This window comes from Vombatus ursinus, unplaced genomic scaffold (assembly GCF_900497805.2).
Source record: "Vombatus ursinus unplaced genomic scaffold, bare-nosed wombat genome assembly UNPS02014773.1, whole genome shotgun sequence".
In the NCBI taxonomy this organism is placed as follows: domain Eukaryota; kingdom Metazoa; phylum Chordata; class Mammalia; order Diprotodontia; family Vombatidae; genus Vombatus; species Vombatus ursinus.
In genome coordinates this window covers 3,241,430-3,265,742 of record NW_020954551.1, presented here as the reverse complement: position 1 = coordinate 3,265,742, position 24,313 = coordinate 3,241,430, and the positions used below count along the sequence as shown (strand labels likewise).

Genomic DNA, 24,313 nt, shown 5'->3' with positions numbered 1-24,313 from the left:
AAAGTTCTCAGGATAAAATCCTAAACCAGAAGAGATCCTAGAAGTTAATTAGAGATAAGGGAACTGAGGCTCAGGAGAGGGAGCAATCTGACTGGGAGGGCACAGCTAGTGACAGGCAGGTCTGGGATCTGAACACAAGATTTTCAACGTCAAATCACTCAGCTACAGGATCCTGCTATTTCTTTTTATTTACTTTTGGAAACAAATAAGGTGAAGTGACTTGCCCAGGGTCACACAGCCAGTAAGTGTCTGAGGCCACGCTTGAACTCAGGTCCTGACTTCGGGGCTAGTGCTCTGTCTACTGCACCACCCAGCCGCCTCATCTGCCATTTCTTGATATTGCCAGGAGATATGTTGCAAGAGCCTTCATTATAACTACAGTTAGCTGAGTTTCCCAGCACTTCCTATTTCCTTATTTTCTGTAAGTCCCAGACCTCCCAAGGTTTCCTGAATGCTTCAGCTCACCTGAAGGTACAGGAGTTTACCAAAGGTTAGATTGCTTGTCTATTCATCATTAGGTATTCCAACTAACAAAAAGATCTCAGTCTTGTCTTCTCCCATGATAACCAAGGCCAAAAATTATCTAGTCCTTTTCCCAACAGCCAACAATAAAAATTTTAATTAAAAAAAAAACAACAAAACAAAACTATATCCTTCTCTTCCTACCTGAAAGTGGCATTTGGATTTTTGAACAGAAATGAAAGGCTCCTGAGGAAGTGCTTCTATCAAAAGTCAAAGGTTACATACTTATTCAAAGGGGCTTTAGAAACCACAAAGGAAGGGAAAGGGTGAAAACTCCCTATATATATTATATTCATGGCATTGAGAAACAACAGAGAGTAGCTACAAAGTAGGAAGATGAGACATAATTGTCACGCAAATGAAACCCAAGAAAGACGCCAGTAGGAAGACCCGTGGCTCTGAACATCTGTACACAAAGGCAGAAGCAAGCTGAATTAAGCCTAACACAAAGAGGTGATTTTGACCTCATGGGTATCATTGGCAGGATAAGACCGATGACTGGAATGTGACTTAGGATGGACATGCCCATTCAGAAGAAACAGGATGGGCAAAAAGAATAGGGGAGCATCCTCGTGTGGGGGAAACCAGAGGCATGGTGAGAAACATCTGGGTGAAAGATCAGTGGAGGCCGAAAGATAAACCATTTTGTCATCAGAATATACTACAGACCACTGGGACAGAAGGAGTATGAAATAGATGAATTTACGAAACAGATTAGAGAAGTATGACATAGTAGTGATAGGGCCCTTCCACTGTCCAGATATCTGCTCAGCTTCTCTCTCTTTGTTAGAAGCCAAGGAATTAATAACTTATTGATTTGCCTTAATGATAAATTCATTCTCCAAAAGGTAGAAGAACCAACAAAGAGAAAGTCTATTCTGTATTCGAATCTCACTCGCAAGAACGAAAGATCATTGCTAGGATGACGTTGTTGGGAACCTTCCTTCTTAGACTGTATGAAAAAGGAGAGGAAAGCTAGGAAGAGTCCGCCATGCACACTAGACTTGGGGAGAACAGATTTCAAAGAGCTCAAAGGAAAGAAGATTAGGATGACGTGGACTAAAATTTTTTAGGGAAAATCAGCACAAGAGGGACGGCAAGCTGTCAAGAATGAAATTTTGAGGACATAGGAGAAACAACTGGTAGCTGTCTGAAAAGCCTGATGTGGATACACAGGGAACTCACCAAGCAAGAAAGAATTTTAAAAGATATTTACAAAGAGGAAAGGCAAGGGACAAAGGAAAAATACAACAGGATGGAACGGTCTATTAAGAATAATTCCAGGAGGGGCAGCGAGGTGGTGCAGTGGATAGAGCACTGGCCCTGAAGTCAGGAGGACCTTAGTTCAAATCCGGCCTCAGACCAACCACTTGACACTTACTAGCTGTGTGACCCTGGGCAAGTCACTTAACCCCAATTGCCTAAAAAGAAAAAAAAAAAGAAAAATTCCAGGGGTGCAGTGACTTCAAAATGAGCTGTGGCTGGGTGTTCAAATCTATAATGAGGAGAAGTGGTAGACCAAAGAGAGGACAGGACTTCTCCGTAGGTTGGATAGCTGTAACAGAAGGACTTTTGCACTGAAAATGACAGAACAAAAATGGCGAATAGGAAAGTGGGTCCCCAGATCAGCAAATAATTACTGTAAGAGAGGCGTTAAATGAAGCCTTGGGGCAGCTAGGTGGTACAGTGGATAGAGCACAGGGCCCGCAGTCAGGAAGACTCATCTTCCTGAGTTCAAATCCAGCCTCAGACACTTACTAGCTGTGTGACCCTAAGCAAGTCACTTCACCCTCTTTGCCTCAGTTTCTCCATTTGTAAAATGAGCTGGAGAAGGAAATGGAACCACTGCAGTATCTCTGCCAAGAAAACCCCAAATGGGGTCATGGAGTGCAGGACAGGGCTGAAATGACAGAACAACAAAAAAGATGAAGCCAGGCCAGAGATACCTCTCTCTCCTGTTTCTGAAAGAACTGGTGGATATGCGCAAGGGTGTGGCAGAAAGCAGGACAAAAGAAGGGCAAATGCTCGGATTTTCAAGGAAGGAATGGAAAGGGCCTGCAAATGGCAGGGCAATAAAGTATGGACGGTCATCAGCAAAACTCCAGAACAGGGCATTCAAGAGAGGAATGGCTAGCAAACATATAAGGAAGGAAGTCACGGGAAAGAACGAAAAGAAAAAGGTCAGGAAGGACTCACTCTGCTTCCTTCTGTGACAGGATCACTAAACTGGAGCATGGGACAATTCCATGTGAACTTATGCGTGTACACATACACGTAGGCACGTGTGTGGTTGTGCGTGTGACTATACATGTATGCACACATGCACGCATGTAGGTGTGTGCACGTAGAAATGTGTGTGTGGTTATATGCATGCCTGCATGTTGTGTGTAGAGATCTTTGTGTGCATGGATGCATTACTGTATATGTGTATGCATGTAGAGATTGTGGTTGTGTGTACGTGTATACACGTAGAGATGTACGTGTGGTTGCATTACATGTGTTTGTAGAGATGCATGTGTGTATGCATTATATGCATTTATGTATTAGAGAAGTGTGTATATGTACATATGTGTGTGTGCATTACACACTGCCCCTGTTTTCCTCTCTGGGGTTCCTGCTCACTCAGACTCCTAGATCCCCACCAAGTCTTGCCTCGTTATATTTGCCACCAGTACTGGATTGACATTTCTGCTTTGCGGGGATTTGCCAATTCTTTCAATGTTGATAACATCAAATATGAAGAATTAACTTTGCCTAAAATAAAATTGCAAAGGGCTATTTGAAGGTGGAGAAGAAAACTTGAATCTTTTTTTGCCTGAACTTTGAATTTTAAGTTGATTGTGCTGAAGACAGCCCAGAAATGGATTAGCTTTTCCCCTAGTGTTTACATTGTATTTATATATACATATATGTATATGTATGAGTGTGTATGTATATGTATATGTGTGTGTACGTGTGTGTGTGTGTGTGTGTGTGTAAAGCAGCCATCACTAGCCTATTGGACAAAGATGTCTCTAAAGCAGGAATTATTTGGGGTTATGAGAATTTTCTTATCCCCTCCCCCCCCAAGTCTCCCAAGCTCCTGCTAATACTCTGTATTTACAGAGCGAGTATTTCTTATGCTGAGCCAAAGACAGTGGCCAGAGGTCAGACCCAGGGACTTCTTAGATAATCCCAAAGGACCAGACAGACGAGGCAGCCCTCTTTCCCACTTTCTGACTTGTTCATGGGCTTTGGGGGGTGGAGGTATTTAGGGGCAAGAGGAAGAACTGTATCCTCAGAACCCTAGGGCACTCTAGCCAGAGGCGACCACAGCAGGGAGGACGCAGCAATGACCGAGCCAAACTGGTCAGGACGGTAGCAAGCATGCCCCAGCCGTCTGTGGCAGAGCTCTTCCAAAGCAGAGGCCTCCACAGTGGTCATTTTGGGCCAAGCAGGCCTCACCCAATCTAACTGCCTCACGCTACAAGCTAAAGAGACCAGAGAAGAAACAATGGATTGGAAGAGATAACTGAAATTCCTCTTCAGGAGGTCCTGGGATCATCAGAGGACCCCTTTGTCATCAGGCTAACGAAAACGGCCTATGAGAAAACATCTGCCAGCGGCTTTGCAGCCTTCCAAAAACACGGGGGCGGAGAGCCGAGGGCCGTCCAGCTCCCAAGCGGGCGTCGGCAAACAGACCACAGCGAGCCATCTGCCCTCCTGCTCCTGGAGAAGGGGCACGGGACAAAGCCTGAGGACAGCCTGCTGGCAGGGCAGCGAGCACATTCTCTGCCTTCTGGGGAGAGCATTCACCCATAGCCAAGACACACCCACAGCCACATAGCTGCTGGAGCAGCCACATTTCTGGAGAGGGAGGCTGTGTTATTCCCTGAAAGACAGCCCTGAAAGGTGTGCCAGCGGTTGTGACACCTCCCAACAAGTCACATACCAACTCACAAAGCGCACAACGGGGGTGTGAGAAGCAGGGCTTGTTGGGAGCAGCCTCCAGAGCAGGGCTTCTTAACCCTTTGTGGGCCGTGGACCTCATGGGTGCTCACTGGGGAAGCCTATGGATCCCCTCGAGGAGCCACATTTTTAAACATACAAAATAAAGTACGTATGACTTCAAGGAAGCCAATTATGTTGAAATACAGTACACAAAATAGTTTTTTCTTTTTTTTAAGTTCACAAACCTCAGCTAAGACCCCTGGCTGTAGGTCATGGCCATGCCCAAAAGGTCCCAGAAAGACAAGTCTAGCTTCATCCAAAGGAGGGAGTTAAAAGGACATGGATGATTCCATAATGTGCATTAGCACAACGCGCCTAGCCCTGCTAGGATAACCAAACACACACCCCAGCCTGGCAGAGAGCCCCATTCCCTTAGCAGCAGGGAAATTTTCAGAGCTCATCGCCTAGATCATTCAGGAAAGTCACTTCCACGTGACGTTTCACTAGTCCATTATCCACCGGAGTCTCAGCTTCCTTCATAAAAACAGGTAAGTCAGACCAGATGGCCCCAGAAGAGGGGAGAAGACTGTTCTCTGTCAGTTACGCTCTCCATCGGTTATCCTATGGCTCAGCTCCCCAGCCATGCACCAAGTGAGTACCTGTTCTAAAGCAGCAAAGAGCAGTGGGTCCCCTTTGGGTTCCCATAAGCTGTCCCAAAGCTTTTATAAACAGAAGACAGGGTGGTTCAGTGGGAGGAGCTCTACACAGGGCTCACGTTCAAATTCCAGGTCTGACACTACCTCCATGGGCAACTGTGGGCAAAGATTTCACCTCCCTGGGCCGCCTTTTCCTTTTCTGTAAAATCAAAGGGTTGGACGGGGGGCTTGTGAGGGCCCTTCCAGCTCAGGGCTGATGATCTTATAAACCCACATGCAGGATCTTCCACAAGTCAATCCTCCTCAGTAAGGCCAGGAAGGGGACGAGATGGTGTCTGAAGTCTCTTTTGCTTCTGGGTTTATGAGATACCTAGAAGTAAGTTCTCAGCACCCAGACCACCTGACCTTAAGGATACTTTCCAATAGGCAGGTATCTGCCTCAATCTCAGTCATCTCAGATCTTGCCTCATCAGGCCAATTATTTGGGCCTTGATGCTCAATGATATTTTGCTGCCAGACAGAATGCTGGGCTGGAAACTGTTTTTAGTATTTGAAAGAGTTAACATTCCATTGGGTCCTCCCCCAAATTAGCCTGTTTCAGGGAAACGCAGACTCTGAATGTGAAACTGGTTGGCACCTTGTCTGTGAGGGTCAGTGCCCAGGCTATTTCAATGCCTCCCTGGACACAAAACACCACCACAGCGGCTCTCACCGCATCAATGACTTGAGATGGGAGCTCTAGAGGCAGGCTCCCTGAGGGCCAAACGAAAACAAAAACAGCATCGCACACAATGAAGTGACATGCCAACCTCGGCCAGACAAACGCTCCCCAGTCTGGGACTGGCTATCTTCTCCGAACAGAAAAAAGCAGAAACAAAACAAAAAACCCCAAAACAAGGCAAGCCTCACTAGTTTGTTTTCCCTTGGGTCTGGACTATTTTAATCGAACTTCTCCTCACTGTGGGCTGTGAGGGCAGTTGTCAAGCTTTCCCAGACAGCCGGAACAAAGCAAGAAAACTTCACAGTCCGTTAAAGGTCAGATGCTTCCCGACACTGCCCAGGGACCCACTAAACCCATTCACGTCTAAAAACAAAGATGGCCTTTGGGCAAGGGGCTGGCCCTATCACCGTACCCAGAGGACAGATACCCACCTGTTGGATTGGTGTGTATTTCACGGTGTGGGAATAGTCATAATTGTCGATGACATCCAGATCCCGGACGGCAGCCCCGGCCTGGGGGCCGCTGAACTGAACATCTAGCGGAGCTTTCCCCGCCCCCTTGGTGAAGACGGTGAAGTGAGTTGGTTTTCCATTTTCCACCCCTAGAAAGAAACACTTTGAAATCAGAAGATGGGCACTCCACTCTCCCGAGGACCCGGTCTAACAGGTCTACCTAAGAGCTATGGGGCTTCGTGGTCTCAGCTCTTCTAGCCTGAGTCTATTTCATTTTTCTCCATCTGGAAAGGTGCCATGACATAAGTGCTTCCTATTTCTAAATCAACATTCTTGATACAAGATCTACTTTTTGTAGAGATAAGCCATCACCCACGCCTTTTTTTTTTTTTAAATTAAATAAGCATGCCAATTTTCATCCCCCAATGCTTTGCAGAAGCTCCTTGTGGGAGGGTCACCTTACCTGCCTTACTGAGCCCGGGGCCCTCTGCTCTGACTTTGCTGGCATCATGCGAAGGATCAACTTTGACACGGAAAGGACTGGCAGGGATTTCCTGAAACACAAACAGGTTTTCAACGGAGAAACCTTCCCAGATCGATACCAAATGGATCCAAACTTCCCTCTGTTCAAGTCAGATCCTGATACTTCCAAGTATCCCGGATGGTTTTGTTTACTGATCACCAAATACCCACAAGCATCTTCACATTAGGAGGCCCTGGGATACAGTGGAGTAGAGGCTGCCAATCTCAGCAAAGCTTCTGTGTTGGTGCCATATTTGTATCTGTATGCACTCTCTCTCTCTGTCTCCCTGTCTCTGTCTCTCTCTCTCTCTGTCTCTCTCGGGATATGATTTCACAAGCATAGGGAATTCCCAGTGAGGAAACCCCTTGTGTCAATGCACGTTAACATGTGTCCTGCACCTTACACTCTCAGAAAGTAGGCTGGGGGCATTGAGAAGGCCAGTGAGGGGGGCAGCCAGGTGGCACAGTGGATAGAAACACTGGCCATGGAAATCAGGAGGACCTGAGTTCAAATCTGGCTTCAGACACTTGACACTTAACTAGCTGTGTGACCCTGGGCAAGTCACTTAACCCCATTGCCTAGCCAAAAAAAAAAAAAAGAGGGAGAGAGAGAGAGAGAGGGAAGTCCAGTGAGGGTCACACAGTCAGGATGCTTCAGAAGTGGGATTTGAACTTTTGGATTTTCCAGACTCTGAATTCCCATTAGCCAATCTAAAAGGTGCCGATTATCACTGATGGGGGGAGGTCATTTAACTTTTCTAGGCCTCAGTTTTCTCATCTGTTGAAGAAAATGAAAGGGAGGGGGAGCAGAGTTGGAGCCCACGATAAGCATGATTCTTCCAGCTTAAACATTATGATTCTGTGTCGAGAGTCTTTGCGTCCTGGGGATAGAGAACGGATCCCAAAGTCAGGAAGAACTAGATTCAGGGCCCACCCCTGACACACACTGGCTTTCTAATCCCGGGCGAGTCACGGAAACCTCTTGGTGCCCCGGACAAGCCTTAAGGGCCATAACTTGCAGAACTGATGCCCCTGTGCCCTGGCAGGGAGTTTCTTCAACGAGAACTCCGTATCGCAGTGAAATCACAGAGTCAGACCACGCTAACTTCCCTCCCCTGACCAATAATAAATGAACAGGGGTTATCCCTCCACATAGTCAGTTTTTCTTTGCATGAAGCTTTTTATCATTTTAGTGAATATTTTATCCAATTCAAACACATGAATGAATCATCAGTGCCCATCTATTTTTAGTTAAGGACAATTTGCAACTGGACAAGCAACTCTGAATGAGTTGCTCATCTCCATTAGATGAAGAGCTCGTGATATTCGATGGGATCACATCCTCAAAAAGATTCCAAGTGGATTCCAAGTAGATTGTGCTTGGAAAAAGAGGTTCCGAGAGACGCTGTCGAGTGAAAGCCCAGGCAGACCACAAATGCTTCCCATCTACCCCAAAAAACGTGGAGGAAGGAAGGAAGGAATGAATGGAGCGAAAGGATAAAAACTACCCCCAGGACAGAGGTCTGAGACCTCTAGCATGAAGGGGAGGAGAAACCACCCCCAGCAGCAAGTTGCAAGGGCACCGTTGTCCCCAAGAGATCTCTGCAGGCGGGCTAGAGAGAGCCGGTCCACCCCAGGATAACTCAGCCACACTGAACCCAGAATAGTCACCACCCATGTGGATTCTTCCCCAGGGACTCTTGGCCTTGTGAGTCTGCATTTTCTGCTGCCTCTTCATGTTCATCCCTTCTATTGATACTGCCCCCTCTAAACAGACTTCAAAAACGACCCCCCCTTACAACTGGTGGTTGGGAAACAAAAGCGCCTCTCTTTCTGAAAGGGCATTTTAAACCCACTGGACCATACCCCGGGCGAGGTTGCTTAGACCCCATAGGGACCTTCTCATAAGCTAAGCACTGGGCTTTAAAGATGGAACTGGAGCGAAATTCCATCAAATCCTGGCGGTGACCTATTCATAGAGAAAACAAGTTTTGTGGCTAATTCTGATAAATGAGAAAGTACTGTTATACTGTCAAACAAACCAAAAGCTAAGGAAGAGTGGGGGTTGGAAGAGGAAAAGGACACAGGACTGGGAGCTGGGCCCCGCTCAGCCCTTTGGGCTGCCAAACCAGGAGGGCATGGGTTGGTTTGTCAGCACCTGTCCAATCGAGCCACACCCCTTGTGTTGAGTACCAAGTGAAGCAGCTGCTAACCACCTCCCCGCCCTCCCTGCCTTCCCCTGGAGCTTTTCCGGACCCACTGACAAACCTTGGAGGCAAAGAGAACTTTGATGGTGTATCTGCCGGGAGCAGGGGGTGCATATTTCACTGTAAATGTATCATTGGCATTGTGAATGATGTCAAAGTCCACATCTTCCTCATCCACACTCAGAACTCCAGCATCACATTTAATGCCAACACTGACGTCACCTGAAACAAGTCATTGGATGAATGCCCGTTAAAAGAAGAGCAAATTACAAAGAGTCTCGTGTCAATCACATCTTCCTTAAGGTTCCCAGTAAACTCGTGGGAATTTCAGCTACCAATGTGCAAGAGTGCACAATGGAAGCTTGGAGCTGCACAGACTTTTTGTTTACTTGGCTACAACGTTAATGAGCAGAGGCACAATAATAAGAATGATGACTTTCCTTTGGGTAAGCTTTCAATTTCAAGTTAGTTTTCCTTCAGAGACTATTTATATCAATAGAGTCAACACCTGGTCAACGCTTAGCAACAAGGGCAATCATCAAAGAGTGATAATAGCCAAAGTCTTTGATCGAGTGCTCTTACCTTCCCCTGCCTCTGTACAGTCTACGGTGAAGTGAGTGGGCTCATTGGCTTTTAGACCACTTCTCTCCACACCGGGACCAAACACTTTGACCTTCTGAGGGTGGCTCCCTTGACCAACACCAACCTAGAGACAAAGTTCAAATTGTCTTTATTCAGAAACCAGGAGACCATTGAAACCAACAGTGCAGGTCTTCCTTGTCCCTCAAAACCTACTGCAACACACTGGAGTTCATTATTAAGTCACGTCATAACCAAGGGTCTCTACTGGTGGGTATCTGCTTAATCATCTCCTCTGTGACCCATGCAAATCTGTCCCAGACCACAACTTGCCCAGTCCTGAAGGCTGTGTTCAACTACCCACCCTATACGGGCTTTTGGGGACGTTCACTCCTCCCCACACGACGGAAATCGTATGTTTTATTGGCTTCACTGGTGTGTAGCAACAGGCATAGGTCCCATCCATCTTGCTCTTCATCTGAATCTCAATGGGGTTGCCTTCTCCATCCTGAAAACAATTATCAAGACCTTAGCAAGGAAGTACAAGTCACCCTCTTATTAAGAAAAAGCGAGTAAATGGATTACTTTTAAAAGAGGTGATTCATGAAATTGCTTCAACATTTTTTAAAAGCCAAATGGAAAGATAACACTACTCACCGACTCCTGTCCCCAGTTCCTGCTCTTACGTCTTGGGGTCATTACAAGAGGGTAGAAGGTTGACAGCTTCTTCTGTTTCCTCAAGTTACAACTATTTGGTTCCAATTTTCTCTCCCACTTTCCACTATCTTCCTTCCTCCCCAAACCTAATTTGTTTTGCTAGAAAACTCCTGGGAATCCATGGGACGAGCCAGTCTTGAAGAAGTAAAGAGACCTATTTGGTACATGTCAGCTATGAGATACAGTCCCTGACGAGAGGGGGCCAGCTGGGAGAAGGCATTACTACTGTTCACCTCCAGCCATGTTAGTGCTGTGGTTCAGAAAAAAAGCTGCCTAGTGTCATCAGACCCAAAGTACCTTTATTTGGTCAACTGGCTTTTATGAAGTGTCTCCTGTCCCCAGACAGCAAAGACACCCAGCTACTGGACCTACATGAACTTACCTGAGCATAGATCTTCAAGGGTGCCTTCCCAGCATCCCTAGGATCAACAGTAAATTCTGCCAAGTGGTTGACAATACAACCAGTCTTCTCTAATCCTGGACCATAGGCTTGAACCTGGGAGGAAGAGGAGATGATGATTATCCTCCTGTGACATCCAGGAAAAAGAGACAAGTCAAGTTAAATCCAAATAGAAGACAGGAAGCTGCTCTTAAGAAAAAAGAAAAAATAGTCCACCATTGAAAAGAAACATGATGTTCCCAGCACCAGTGCCTGGCACACAAGAGGTGCTTAATAAATGCTTGTTGGTGAACTGATTCTGAGGATGAGATTCTAACACTGGAGCTTTCCCCTGTACCAGTGTACCTGTTAAATGAAGGGAAGGCAATTGGACTTCACTGGGGAGATAAAGACACCTCTCTACCTAAAATGGGTAGAAAACCAACCCATAGCCTGAATCCTAATCAAAAGTGACAAAGGGTGCTGCTGGTCATGGGAAATTGGAACAAGAGTGACCTTCCATCTCAGCGTCACCATTACTGCTTTAAGAGTCAGAACCCAAAGCTCAGAGAACATTCTACAAGGTTGGCAGTTGGGGGGAGTGGGGGATGGAAAGTCTAAGGGGAAAGGGATCAAGGAGGGAGGAGAGAAAATGAAGCCACCAGTTGCTTGGCTGAGATGGTAGGCACAAGCCTGGCTTGAGTCCAGTCTATCCAGGAAGGTGGCTCATTTCCTGCTAGCCTTCCTCTCTCACAGTCTCGCCAACCTGTTCCATAGACCACTCAGGACATCTTAAAATTTTTTCCACTAGCAATCCTTTCAGTGCTTCTTAGTTTTAAGAAGCAGTGGACCACATGGTAGTCAAGCTACATGTGTTTTCCATCTACAATTCCCCCTTCTATATATTAACCTTCCCAGGCTTCCCCAGCTACTACTAGGGCCCCACCACCACCACCACCACCACCAAATGACTTGGAACCTATTTCGTGAACACATGAATATATGTGTGGGTGTGTGGGTGTACACTTATACCTATCTCCCCCCAGTTATATTTTAAGCTTTCTGGGAGAATTAACAGTCTTCATATCCCCAATGCCTAGCCTAGTGCCTGACACATAGTAGGCACTTTATAAATGCCTGTTAACCTAGTAAGATTTAAGAAACCTGACCAAAGCAACAACTGACCCCATGACTCAAGAGTACCCATGATGAAACATGGTGCCCACCTTCTGCCAGAAAGGCGATGGAATGAGGTATGGAATGAGATATATTTTGGGACATGGCCAATGCAGGTATTGGCTTTGCTTGATTCTACATATTTGTTTCAAGGCTTTTGTTTTACTTATTCTGACCCCACTCCCTTGTCCAGTGGGGGGAGGTAGTAAGGGTAGAAAACAGTTTTTTGTTCATTGAAAAAAATAGGATTAAAATAAAAGCAAAAAATGCTGGTTGACTGATTAGTAGAAAAGAGAATGGGAGTTAGGAAGATAATCAACAAACATTTATTAAGTGCCTACTTTGTGCCAGGCAACGGGGATTTAAAAAGGGGCAAAAGACAGTCCCTGCCCTCAAGGAGCTTACAACCTAATGGAATAGACAACCTGCAAACAGGTAGATAGGAAGCAAGGTATATACAGGATAAATAGTAAATAATTAACAGAGGGAAAGTGCTAGAATTAAGAAGGAATGGCGCAGGCTTCCTGTAAAAGACGGGATTTTAGTTGGGACTTGAAGCTGGGAGGTCAGTAGTAGGAACAGAGGATGAAAACTTTCTATTTCTGCTTTTTGGTCCATACAAGTGGTTTCATCCATAGAGATAATTCCTAGTGTGGAAACTCCCTCCACAAATGCGGATGGGCCACTCTTTTGTAGACAGTTGCCTGGGGACAGGGAAAGATTACAGTGACTTGCCTGGGGTCACAAAGCTAGTATACTTCAGAGGCAAGGCTCAAAGCCAGCCTTCTCATCATTATGAACACCACCTCTCACATATACATAAATGTTATAGGTCTCCTAAAGCCAAAGGAATTGGCCACGGTCTCAGGCTGGAAAATACGTTGGATCCCAGCTGAAAGACTAAATGCTGCTTAAACAAATTATCCAATGGATGCATGATAGATGAAAGATGGAGAGCTGGAAAGGACCTCAGAAGTCATGAAGTCCAACCCCACTTCATTTCACAAATGAGTAAAATCTGAGTTAGCATTAGCAGCAAGATTTTAACTCCAGGGACAAATCTCATTCCCCTATACTATGCTGCCTTAATCACTCAGCCAGCATCTGCTAAGCACCTAAAACGGAGCAGAAATTTTGAGCTGGAAAGGACTTCAGAAGCTATCGAGCATCCCTCTACACCCTATCACTTTACAGATGAGGAAAGTGAGGCTCAAGGAGATTTGTCAACGAATACACGAGTAGTAAGCATCAGAGGCAAGATGGGAAATCAGGACCTCTGACTCCAGAGTACTATTTGCCTCCAGGAGTCCATCAATCAACAGGCATTCATTAAGCACCTACTGCATGCCACGGACCCCACTCTCAGAAGTTTCTACTCTCTCAAGGGAGACAACATCCACGTATACAATACAAAGTCACGAAACACACAGACAAATACTAGCTATCTTTTGGGAGACCAGAGGGCACACTTAGCAGCTGAGAAGACCATAATGAGACTTCCTTCAATATTCTGTGCAATCTTATTTACACTCATTGATAAATAAGTTGGGAAAGAAGGAGGAGGCTCTAAGGAACCAGGCATTTTCTCACCAAGTCTGGGTTGAAGTCTCCAGAGGCTGGCTGTATGTAGGCCATGTAAGGACTGTCTTTGACGTCCTCATCATCACACATAATGTGGACGGCGTACTCCCCAGGCTCCTTGGGCCAATATTTCACATCGCAGGACCCGTCGTTCTGGTCATCATATTCGATCTTTGCCTGGGATGGGCCTTCAATGGCGAATCCTAAGAGATGGCAAAAGGCACATTGGATTTGAGGCAACGTGGGGAAAAATAAGCAGGGGATCACAGCCAATAGTTACACGGCCTCTATCGCTGGCACCAAGCCTGGTGACTTCTCCCAGAAACTGGGGTCCATCACAGGTTTTTAAAAGTCATACACATAATCTCATTCAATACAGTTACCAGTGGGACCACAGAGATTCCCATTTCAAGGACATGAGTTCTTTACATTGGATGGTCACAAGAGGGATGAAGCAAACAGCTTGGAGAGTGAGGGGGAGGGTCATAAGAAATTTAAAGCCCCATTTATGTGTTAATCATAGAAAAGTCAACACAGTCTCCATTCACACATTTACAACTGCAGGGAGCCTCAGTCAAGGCCACTTTACAGATGGGGAAACTGAGGCTCCAGGAGGCTAAATAACTTCTGAGATCACAGATCCAGAGCTGGAAGGGATCTCCGAGATCATTTAATAAACCCATTTTACATATGAGCAAACAGAGGCCTGGAAGATTTGAAGCGACGTGATCAAACTCGTACAGTTAAGAAGTACCAATGGTAGGTTTCAGATCCTCTGAATCAAGAGCCTATCTTCCCCCTCTACAACACTACCAGAAGGTTCTACTTAAAGAAGGAAGAGACATAGAATCAGGACAAGAACCATCCTTGGAGTTATCTATAGTATTCACAGGATAGACCATTTAATTACAAGCTTACCCAACGATCCCACTTCAGAGCCAATGGACTCCACCACAAAGTCTGCTGACCTCCCAGCGATGCCTCCATGGAGACCAGGCCCCCATGCTCTGACTTTCTGGACACCCGCCTCGGGGCCCACTTGGACTTCAAAGGGACTAGAAGGAAATACAGATTTGCTTGCATTAGGAAAGAAGGAGACATCCTAATAATTGCAAATTAACTTCTTAAAATTTATTATTCATTTTTGGCATTCTTTTTAAATTTTGAGTTCTAAATTCTCAAACTCCTTCCCACTCCCTTCCTCACCCACCAAGAAGGCAATCAACACAATATTAATTATACATGTGAAATCATGCAAAACATTCAAGAAAAATAAAGTGAGAAGAGTATATTTCAAATTCCACCCAGAGTTCATCTGTTCTCTCTCTGAAAGTGGATAGCATTTTTCCATCGTGAATTGTTCGGAATTGTTTTAGATCATTGTATTGATCAGAGAAGCCAAGTCTTTCCCAGTGGATCACCATTCTTGGTTATACTCCTAGCTCCTTTGCCTTCCAAAATGCCATATTTCAGGCCCTCCACTCCTTTAACATGGAAGCCACTAAAGCTGGTGTGATTCTGACTTTGGTTCCATGATATCTGAATTGTTTCTATCTGGCTGCTTGAAGTATTTTTCTCTTTGACGTGGAAGTTCTGGAATTTGGCTATAATATTCTTGGGAGTTTTCACTTTGGGATCTCTTTCAGGAGGTGACTGATTGGTGGATTCTTTCCATTTTATTTTCTGGATCTAAGATATCAAGGCAATTTTACTTCAAAAATTTCTTAAATATGATATCTAGGCTTCTTCTTTGATCATGGCTCTCAGGCATTCCAATAATTCTTAAATGATCTCTTCTCAATCTATTTTCCAATTTAGTTATTTTTTCAATGAAATATTTCACATTTTCTTCTATTTTTTTTTCATTCTTTTAACTTTGTTTTATTGTTTCTTCAAGTTTCATGAAGTCATTAGCTTCTACTTGCCCAATTCTAGTTTTCAGGGAATTATTTTCTTCAGTGAGCTTTTGTACCTCCTCTTCCATTTGGTCACTTCTGCTTTTTAGGGAGTTCTCTTCAGCGAATTTTTGTGTCCCATTTACCATTAGGCCAATTATGGTTTTTTAAGGTATTATTTTCTTCAGTATTTTTGTTGCCTCTTTTTACCAAATTGTGAATTCTCCTTTCATAATTCTCTTGTATCACTCTCATTTCTTTTTCCAATTTTTCTTCTGCCACTCTTATCTGTTAAACTCTTCCAGTAATTCTTGTAGAGTTTGGGCCCAATTAGCATTTTCCTTTGAAGCTTTGCTTATAGCTATTTTCGCACCGTTGTCTTCTGAGTTTGTGTCTTGGTCTTTCCTGCCACCATGTTAGCTTTTTATAGTCAAATCCTTTCTTTGTTTTTTGGTAATTTTCCAGACTATTTATTGACTTTGAACTTTATGTTAAAGTTAGACTCTGCTCACCTAGGGGTAGGGAGACACCGTCCCAAACATTAGGCTTTTTTCATGTTGCTGTTTTCTGAGCTAGTTCTGGGGGTGGGAGTGAGGAGGGGGTCTCCAAGTTTTCAGTGCTTCCAAGGTGGTGCAATCCTGGCAGAGGTGTGGTCACTGCTCTCCTGGTCTACACTCTGGTCTTCACCCTGCTTCCTTGTGACTGACCCCCAGCACTCCTCACCACCCTGGAACTGTGACCCAGAACCACTGAGCTGCCAAGTTGTGCCAGCTGCACCAGGTTCCAGCAAAGCATCCCCTGTAACCTTTCTGACCAGTTGTCTGACCCACCCTCATCATCGCTGGACTGAGAGCTCCTGAAGTTGCTGCCGCCATGTGTGTGTGGGACCCAGAGAGGCCTCTACCAGTGTCACAGACTCTCCCCCACTGACCTTCTAAGCTTTCTTAGGCCAGGAAAATGACTCCCCCTGACCTCTTGCTGGCTCTGCTGCTCCAAAATGTGATTGGAGGCATTATTTTAAAGTTGTTCAGAGGGGAATGTTGAGAGAGTTTAGCTGGGTTGCCCCGATGCCTTCTACAAACGAAGCCCTCCCACCAGTGCATAGGGATGGCAGCAATCTTGAAGACACTTTCTCCTTAAGTTCTCCCTCCCACAAACTTGAGAGCTTCAGCCGCTACTTGCTCAGGTCCTCCGGCTCACCTCCTGTTTATTTAACACTGGACCAGCTGAAGGGAGGAGCTTTGTCCCCTCAGCATCCTCTACACTGTTGTGCATATTGTACAAAAGATCTGGAGTCCGCAACCTTGTTTTAAAAAAGTATTTTGGTAAGTGTATTTCAATCTAACTGGTTTCCTCGATAATCCTATGTATTTTATTTTATGCATTTAAAAATATTGGTCTAAGAAGGGTTCCATAGTCTTTTGCTATACTGCCAAAGTTGTGTGTGTGTGGGGGGGTCCATGACAACCAAAAAGCGCTAAGATCTATGGTGGTGGAAGATCAAGAGCTAACTTGTTGGCACACCAACCAACAGGAAGATGGGGGATAAGAACTAGCTGGGGTTTCCCAAGGGTGGTGGCAAAACCTGGAAAAATCCAGCTCGTCAACACCCAACGAGACAAATAGGACAGCACAATGAACATGCAGTCTAAGCTATAAAGCATCATACAAATGTAAGCCAGCACTAATTACTAAGCTTCTGCCAACTATGTGATGACACTTCCAGGAAAATCCAGGCAACAGGACTTGCCTAAAATCTGGAAGAAATGCAAGGGCTCAAATATGCCTCAAGAAGGACTCTCCCAGTTCTCCCCCCCACCTCTCTGTCCGTTCCTTCTCTGTCTCCTTCACTGGACCCTCCACCAGACCACCTTAGAAATCCCACAGGGCTCTGTCCTGGGCCCTCTTCACTTGGTGATCTCATCAGCTCCCATGAATTTAATAACCCTCTTCATGTTAATGACTCTCAAATCTCTCTATCCTGCCCCTGCTGACCTCCAATCTAGCATCTCCAACTACCTTTCACACATCTTGAACTGAATGTCCAGTAGACATCTTAAGCCCGACACACCCAAAACAGAACTCATTATCTTTCCCCCTAAACTTTCTTCCCTCTCCTACCATGCACACTGCTGTAGAGAGCAACCCCTTCCTCCCAGTCCTTCAGGCTTGAAATCTAGGAGTCATCCAGATTCTTCACTATCTCTAACCACCTCCCCACCCCGTCCAATATGGCGCCAAGGCCTATCTGCACCGTCTCTCTAAGATGCCCCCTTCTCTCCTCTGACACTTTAGTACAGGCCCTCATCACCCTATGCCTGGACTATTACAACAGCTTGCTGCTGCGGGGGAGAGGAGTCCTGCCTACCTGAAGTCTCTCCCCACCCCAATCCACCCAGGTCTGATGCAGCCATTCCCCTACTCACTAAACTCCAGGGGCTCCCTATCACCTCCCGGATCAAATACAAGAAGCAGTGTTTGGCATTCGAAGCCCTTCATCACCTGCTCCCTCGTCCCTTTCCAGTCTTTCTACACCTCACCCCCAATCCAGCGACACCAGCTTGCTTGCCATTTGCTATTCCTTGAACAGGCCCCTCCACTTCTGGCTCTGCGCATTTTCTAGCTGCCCCTCCCCCCAATCCTGGGACGCTCCCCCTCCTCTCGGATTACTGACTTCCTTGGCTTCCTTTAACTCCCGTACTCCACAGGAAGCCTTTCCCAACCCCCCTCAACCTAGTGCCTTCTCTATCTTACGATTTCCTAATTTTCCTCCACGAACATCATTGTTTGCTTTCCATCTCTCCCTTTAGATTGTAAACTCTTGAGGGCAGGACCTGTCTTTTGTCTCTATCACTTACCACAGTGCCTAGCACATTGTAGGCACTAAATCAATGTTTATTGACTGATTTATATAAGGCTAACATAAATTACCTAGCTATTTCCTTGCCTCACCCCCAGTTCCACCATGATTTCAGTATAGGAAATTCCCAGGAAAGGAAACCCCCTCTAGCAACACAGAGTAGCAACTCATAGGTAACATTCCAGTCTTAAGGAGCTGCCTAGAGCATGGAGAGATTGAGTGACTGGTCAACAGTCAATGAGCCAGGAAGCATCAGGGACGAGACTGGCCTTTGCGTCTTCCTAATTCCAAGGCCAGCTTGCCATCCACTGTAACCTGCTCTATATTCTGATTCAGGGTTCAAAGCCTGCTTCTGTGCCTTGCCTCTCAAATGATCTGTTACTGCTGTGGGACTATGCAATTTTTATGGAGGGGTACCAGGAAAACCCCACAAGAAACAGTCCCACACTAGCTTCCTTTGTTTCTTTGGGTCCCTAAGGAGATATCAAAAATCCCAAGCACTAATTCCACCAAACTGCTCCAACAAATCGTAATAATAGCAGCTGACATTTATATGGTGCTTTAAGGTTTACCAAGAACAGAGTCGTCAGTCATGAAAAAATGAACAAGTCTCCTTGTAGACATGTACCCGTCCTTCTGGCTGCTCTCCCTCCCACAGGCCCAAAGCCGCTCGCACTGATTGAAAGCAGGAAATTGAAACCACCAGCAGCTTTTTGCTTCGTTTGACTCCAGGCCAAATGTCTGCTGCTGCTCTCCAAAGATTTTCAACAAAGCGGCTCTTTGCTTTCCTTGAATCCGGGAAAAAGATTAGCTGGTGGCTCTGACCTGGGTCCCAGACTTGACGGGGAGGGCCAGAAAATCGGGCAGAAGGGCTGCCTGGGCTTAGACTCACCTCTTTGGAATGCTGTGTCCGCCCCACGTGATCACCACGACATATTTCCCAGGAGTTCCTGGATAGTACTCAAAAGCATAAATGCCATTCATGAAGCCCTTTTGTTTCACCAGCTCCTCCAGCCCCTCTGAGGGAACGCAGAGAGAGAGAGACAGAGAGAGACAGACACAGAGAGAGGTTATCACTAAATATCTACAACTCAACTTTGGCAGAGTCAATGGTGGAGGGCGGGGCACCTAGGGACCTACAGAACAGAGGTGACTCACCACAGGTTTGTTGGGACTAACATGTAGAAATTTAAGCCAAAGCCTTTATTAAGCACCTACTGTGTGCCAAGGCAATGTGGTACAATGAAGCGAGCATTGGTCATCGCACAGCACTGCACCTAGATTTGCCAAGTGCTCTCTCTATCTGGCCTCAAAGTCCCTAAAGACCCAGGTCCAAGTTCTGCCTTGGACGTATACTGACTATTTGACTCTGAGTAAGTCAGTTAAGGTTTTAGTCTTTTAGGCAACTCTCCTGGACTGGTGGGAATAATGAATCCTCTGAAGTGAGAGGACTGCATATTTCCATTGAGCTAAAACAGGTAACCATATTTTGTAAGATCATAACTTTGAATACTGTGAATTTGAATACACACAGTCACTTCAAAGGATTGTTTTTCTTTGCACTTTTAGGGTGTACATCTCAGAGGAGGTGCAGACCTGCATTGGTGAGGGATGTTTCCTCCTCTGGGAATTCCCTCTACCATTGCAATCACTGAGCCAATCCCTGTCTTAGTACAGACCCAGCACACCAAGCTACATCAAAACAAGAGATCACATGTTGAAGGCTGGCTGAGAATGTCCCAGACACTCATTAGAAAGAACGGATGACCTTCTAGTGAAAAGTGAGTTCAGACTAACACCAAATTGGATCGATGATCCATAGCCAATAGCAATACCACATACTGCTATCAATACAGGAAAAAATCAACCTAAATAGCAAGACAAAGAAACAGCATATCTCAATTACAGGGAAAAGAAACATATCAAACAATGAAAGAAATTACTGGAAAGAAATTACAAAAAAAGTCAGTAAATAGCATATAAAATTAAAGGAATTTTGTGCAACAATGTATTTCAAAATGAAAAGAAATACCTTGAGAGTATGGCAAATACCTGAGGGAAAATTAGACATTAAGAAGCTATAATGAATCCTTTCAAATTACAAGAGTCATTCTCATGCTCCCCAGTGGATAAAATGGTCAGAGACACAAGAAAATAATAACTGAAGAAAGTGCAAATTGTAGCCATTGCTTGAGCATTTCTTGCAAACTCTCTAAGGAGAGAGATGCAAATTAAAACAACTTTGAGGACCCATTTTATAAAACAAGGGTTGGATCTAGAACCAACAGTTGTACTTCTATCACTTTGCCAACATGGCTCCCCACTCTCCACCAATGCAACCCTTCTACGACTGTGCAAGCAGTCTTTAAGAACAGCTATGGCCAGGCAATTCTTCTCCTCTTTGACCAGCCTGGAGACAAATGTCTTCAAAGTTGGCTAGAATGGTTCTCGGACAGCAGATCTCCAGTCCGTGGCTAGGCCCATATCTGAAGTCTTTCTAACTTGGCAGCCTGTTGACCAGGGCTTGGACAGCCTCTGGCATGGGCCTTGAGAACCCTGAGTCAACCTGGAGGAGAAGGGAATGGACAACAGAGCCTAAAACAACCAAATTCAATGCTGGTGGGGCAAAGGAAGGAGTAGTCATTGCATCACACCCTATTGTGGGCAGCTGTAATCTTTCTGGGGACTCAAGTCAATAAACCTTTATTAAGCACCTACTATGTGCCAGGCATCTTATAAGACAGAGTAAGAGGAACCAAACTGATCATACCCTTTGACCCAGAGATCTCATTATTAGGACTCTATCAGAAGGTAATTAAAATATTAAAACAAAAAACCTTACTGTGTTTAAAAAAAAACAAAACAGAGACACAAAAAACGTCACAAAAAAGCCACAATGACCAATTACAAGAAGGCACACTCATGCACAGTCTGCTGCTATTACTTTGTTTGAGTTGATTCTTTTAATCAACACAGAGTGTGGAGCTTAAGGCTGTATTTGAGGTTAGATTGCTCATTCTATTGGACGGCTGGTATTTGCTAGATAATCAAATTCATTAACGACATGGGCTGGAGGGCTAGAAGCAGCATCAGGAAGATTCCAATTCTGCCTCAGGCATTTATTAGCTGTGACACCCTGGGCAAGGCATTTCATTTCTGTGCCTCAATTTGCCCATCTATGAAATGGGGGTGGGGAGAGTGGAATCTCCCCGTCCCAATTCTCTCATTTTAGAGCTGGACAGCTCTAATTATCAATCAAGAGAGATTAAAAACCTGGTTGGGTAGGAAGGGGAAGTATTCGTTCACCCTGGCTATTCATTGGCTGATGGCCATACTTCAGACAGGCCTGAGAGGCCTCTCTGAATGGAAACTGAAATCAGAAAACGCTACTTTTATTGGCATAAAATAAACTCTGACTGGAACGGCAGTGGAGTAACTCAGATAAACAAGACATAAGTAGTCCCCATCGCTCCATCTCAGGTGACTTCTTCCTAACCTGGAGAGCAGGCTCCCACAGGACGGGGTGGGCTGCTCTTTCCGACCCCACCTTAAGTGAAAGGCTAGAAGGTGCCCCTCCACATGGAGAAGGTCCCTCACATCCTGGAGATTTTAAGGCAAGCGAAAAGTTATACTGCTTCTCCCCTTTCATTTCCCATGATGGGATTAATACAAATTCAGAAAATCCCAGTTGTTCTGAGAAAAGCCTCAGTTTCCTCATCTCTAACTAAACAGTCTCTTTCTGAGGCTCCTTTCAGTTCCTCTCTGACGATCGTATAACCCCACCACATCATGCTATCTACCTAGACAGTGACCCAGGCTCCTCCTCTGTGTGTGGGGAAGGGAAATGGGGGGAGAATAAGCATATATATAGTACCTACTATGTGCCAGGCACTGAGCTAAGCGCTTCTCAAAGACTGTTTCAAGTATTTATATACAAAGGTTCCCAAAGTGGGTCATACTGCCCCTGGGGCATGCTGGAATGATCCAGGGGGGCAGCGGTTGTTCAAAATGGCACAAATTTAAAAAAAAATTAAAGAATTAAAGAAAGTAGATTTCCAAGATGGCGCTGAGTAATTTTTTTTAAAAGGGGGCAGTAGGCCAAATAAGTTTGGGAATTCTAGTAAATAAATATACATTATTACAAATATTTGAGCCTCACAATGACCCTAGAAGGTAGGTGCTATTATTATCTCCATTTTACAGTTGAGGAAAGTGAGGTAGATGGGGTTAAGGGACTTGCTCAGGGTCACAGGTAGTAAGTGTCTGCGGCTGGATTTGAACTCTAAGTTCTAGGGAATGACACTTGTTTCAAAGCTATCAGGGCAAGCCTGTCTCAAACCAAGCCAGCCAAGTAAAGCAGAAACATAGAACTTGAAAAGTCCCCACAGGCTTCCTCTTGGAGAACAGTTTTTAGACACTGTATCTAAAACCCGAGTCTGAGACTCCAGGTAGGAACTTGCTTTACGTCTAGCCTTGTGGTTTGGCAAGGAAAGGCGGTGAGTCACCCATGGGACCCGAGGTCAAACAGCTCTTCAGTTCTTGTTGCAACAGGCCCAGAACAAGGGCTGCCCCGACGCTGCTCTGGCATCAGCCCGCCTAGAACCTCAGCCTCCCACACGACAACACAAGAAGTCATGCCCAATTTTAGGTGTTGGTCAAATCTGATCTGTCCGCTCGGAGCAGGATTCCTTCCCTGACCCAACACCCAGGACCGTACTACAACAAGCAAGCACGAGATTTCTGAGCCCCCATGACCAAACCTGCTGAAGCTACTTCTGATCGCTTAAATAATGATGACGACAATAATAATAATAATAAATAGGCAAAAAATTCGTGAGAATGGGAAGAGCAAAAATTCCTGTCTCCCTGGAGGGGAGAATAAGTAGCTGAAGACAAGACAAGGATGGCAGTCCTTCAGTTAAGAAGCTGAAATGGGGGTAGGGAGGAGGAACCTGCCCCACTTCCCTAATACCCGATAGCATACAGAACCCCTTCACATAACTGAGCAACTTTTGAGAAAATTAGCACTCTTAGCTTTGGTCTTCATAAAGTTGATGGTAAGCTCCTTGCAGGCGGGGCTAAGTTTGATTTAAACTGGTTTTCTTCTCTCCAAAACCTAGAATAGCACCTGAGATCCTGCAGCCATTCAAAGAATGTTTGCTGAACGAACTGAATTAATCAATAACACTATGAGAGACTCAGTCATCTAAGCCAGTCCCCTACCCAATGTCTAGAACACCATCTGTAAAAGGGTGTGGTGATCAAAGCTTCAGTCAATGGCTTTTGGGTGCCAGATGAATTCCAGGCAGAGTGAAAAGAGGAAGAAGGCCAGTGCTGAGTAATCTAGCGTAGGTGGGGTCAACCACAGGGGAAGCCAGGAGGCCAAGCTGATGGAGCCTTCGACAGCACGGTGATAATGGAAGCATTTGTTGTGTCTCTTGAAGGTAACGATATTGCCTCCCACTTCTCTCAATAAAGCACTTCCATATATTGCCATCACTTGTGGACCTTAGAATGATCCTCTGATGTAGGAAGGCATGATACTCATGACAGATGACAAAATGAATTACTTCACTAATAATAAACACTTTTAAAGTATCTACTATGCACCAAGCACCATACTAGGTGCTTAGCTCAAAAATAAAATAAAATAAAACAAATCAAATCCTGCCCTCCTGACTCTTGCTATCTACTGGCCTAAGACAAACACTCCAAGAGGGCAGATGATTGGTCCAAGGCCACTGACCAGAACTCCAGAACTCAGGTATGACTCAGAGAACCATACTTGGACTGGTACAACCTAAGATCACAAGACCATAGATCTGGAGCAATCCAACTCCCTCATTTTACAAATGAGGAAATCGAGGCCCAGAGAGATTGCAATATTACAAAGAACAAGCCTGGCTCCAAAGAAGAAAGACAAAAAGATACCCCTACCCCACCCTTCGCAGAGGTGAGTGGCCCATGAGTATGCTACATCACCTATTTTAGACTTTTTCAATTTATTATCAGTTATACTGATTTTTTTCCCTCTTCCTCTTGCTTTAAAAATATTACTTGTTATATAAGATGGCTCTCTGAGAGAGGGTGGGGTGCTAGGGGAAATTATAGTGCTG

The 24,313-nt window shown here is 45.2% G+C and overlaps 1 protein-coding gene across 4 annotated transcripts in view; it reads right to left on the bottom strand.

Annotated features, from left to right (window-relative positions):
* Window positions 1–24,313, bottom strand: part of FLNB (filamin B) — a 155,292-nt gene that overhangs the window by 57,842 nt on the left and 73,137 nt on the right. For all 4 annotated transcript variants that reach the window (XM_027863927.1, XM_027863928.1, XM_027863929.1 and 1 more), the window contains exons 10-18: window positions 19,090–19,216; window positions 14,361–14,497; window positions 13,452–13,645; window positions 10,689–10,802; window positions 9,954–10,097; window positions 9,593–9,716; window positions 9,072–9,232; window positions 6,745–6,835; window positions 6,261–6,430 (exon numbers count right to left, since the gene is read on the bottom strand). In XM_027863927.1, coding sequence (XP_027719728.1) covers window positions 6,261–6,430; window positions 6,745–6,835; window positions 9,072–9,232; window positions 9,593–9,716; window positions 9,954–10,097; window positions 10,689–10,802; window positions 13,452–13,645; window positions 14,361–14,497; window positions 19,090–19,216 — 1,262 coding nt within the window. The remainder of the gene's footprint in view (window positions 1–6,260; window positions 6,431–6,744; window positions 6,836–9,071; window positions 9,233–9,592; window positions 9,717–9,953; window positions 10,098–10,688; window positions 10,803–13,451; window positions 13,646–14,360; window positions 14,498–19,089; window positions 19,217–24,313) is intronic.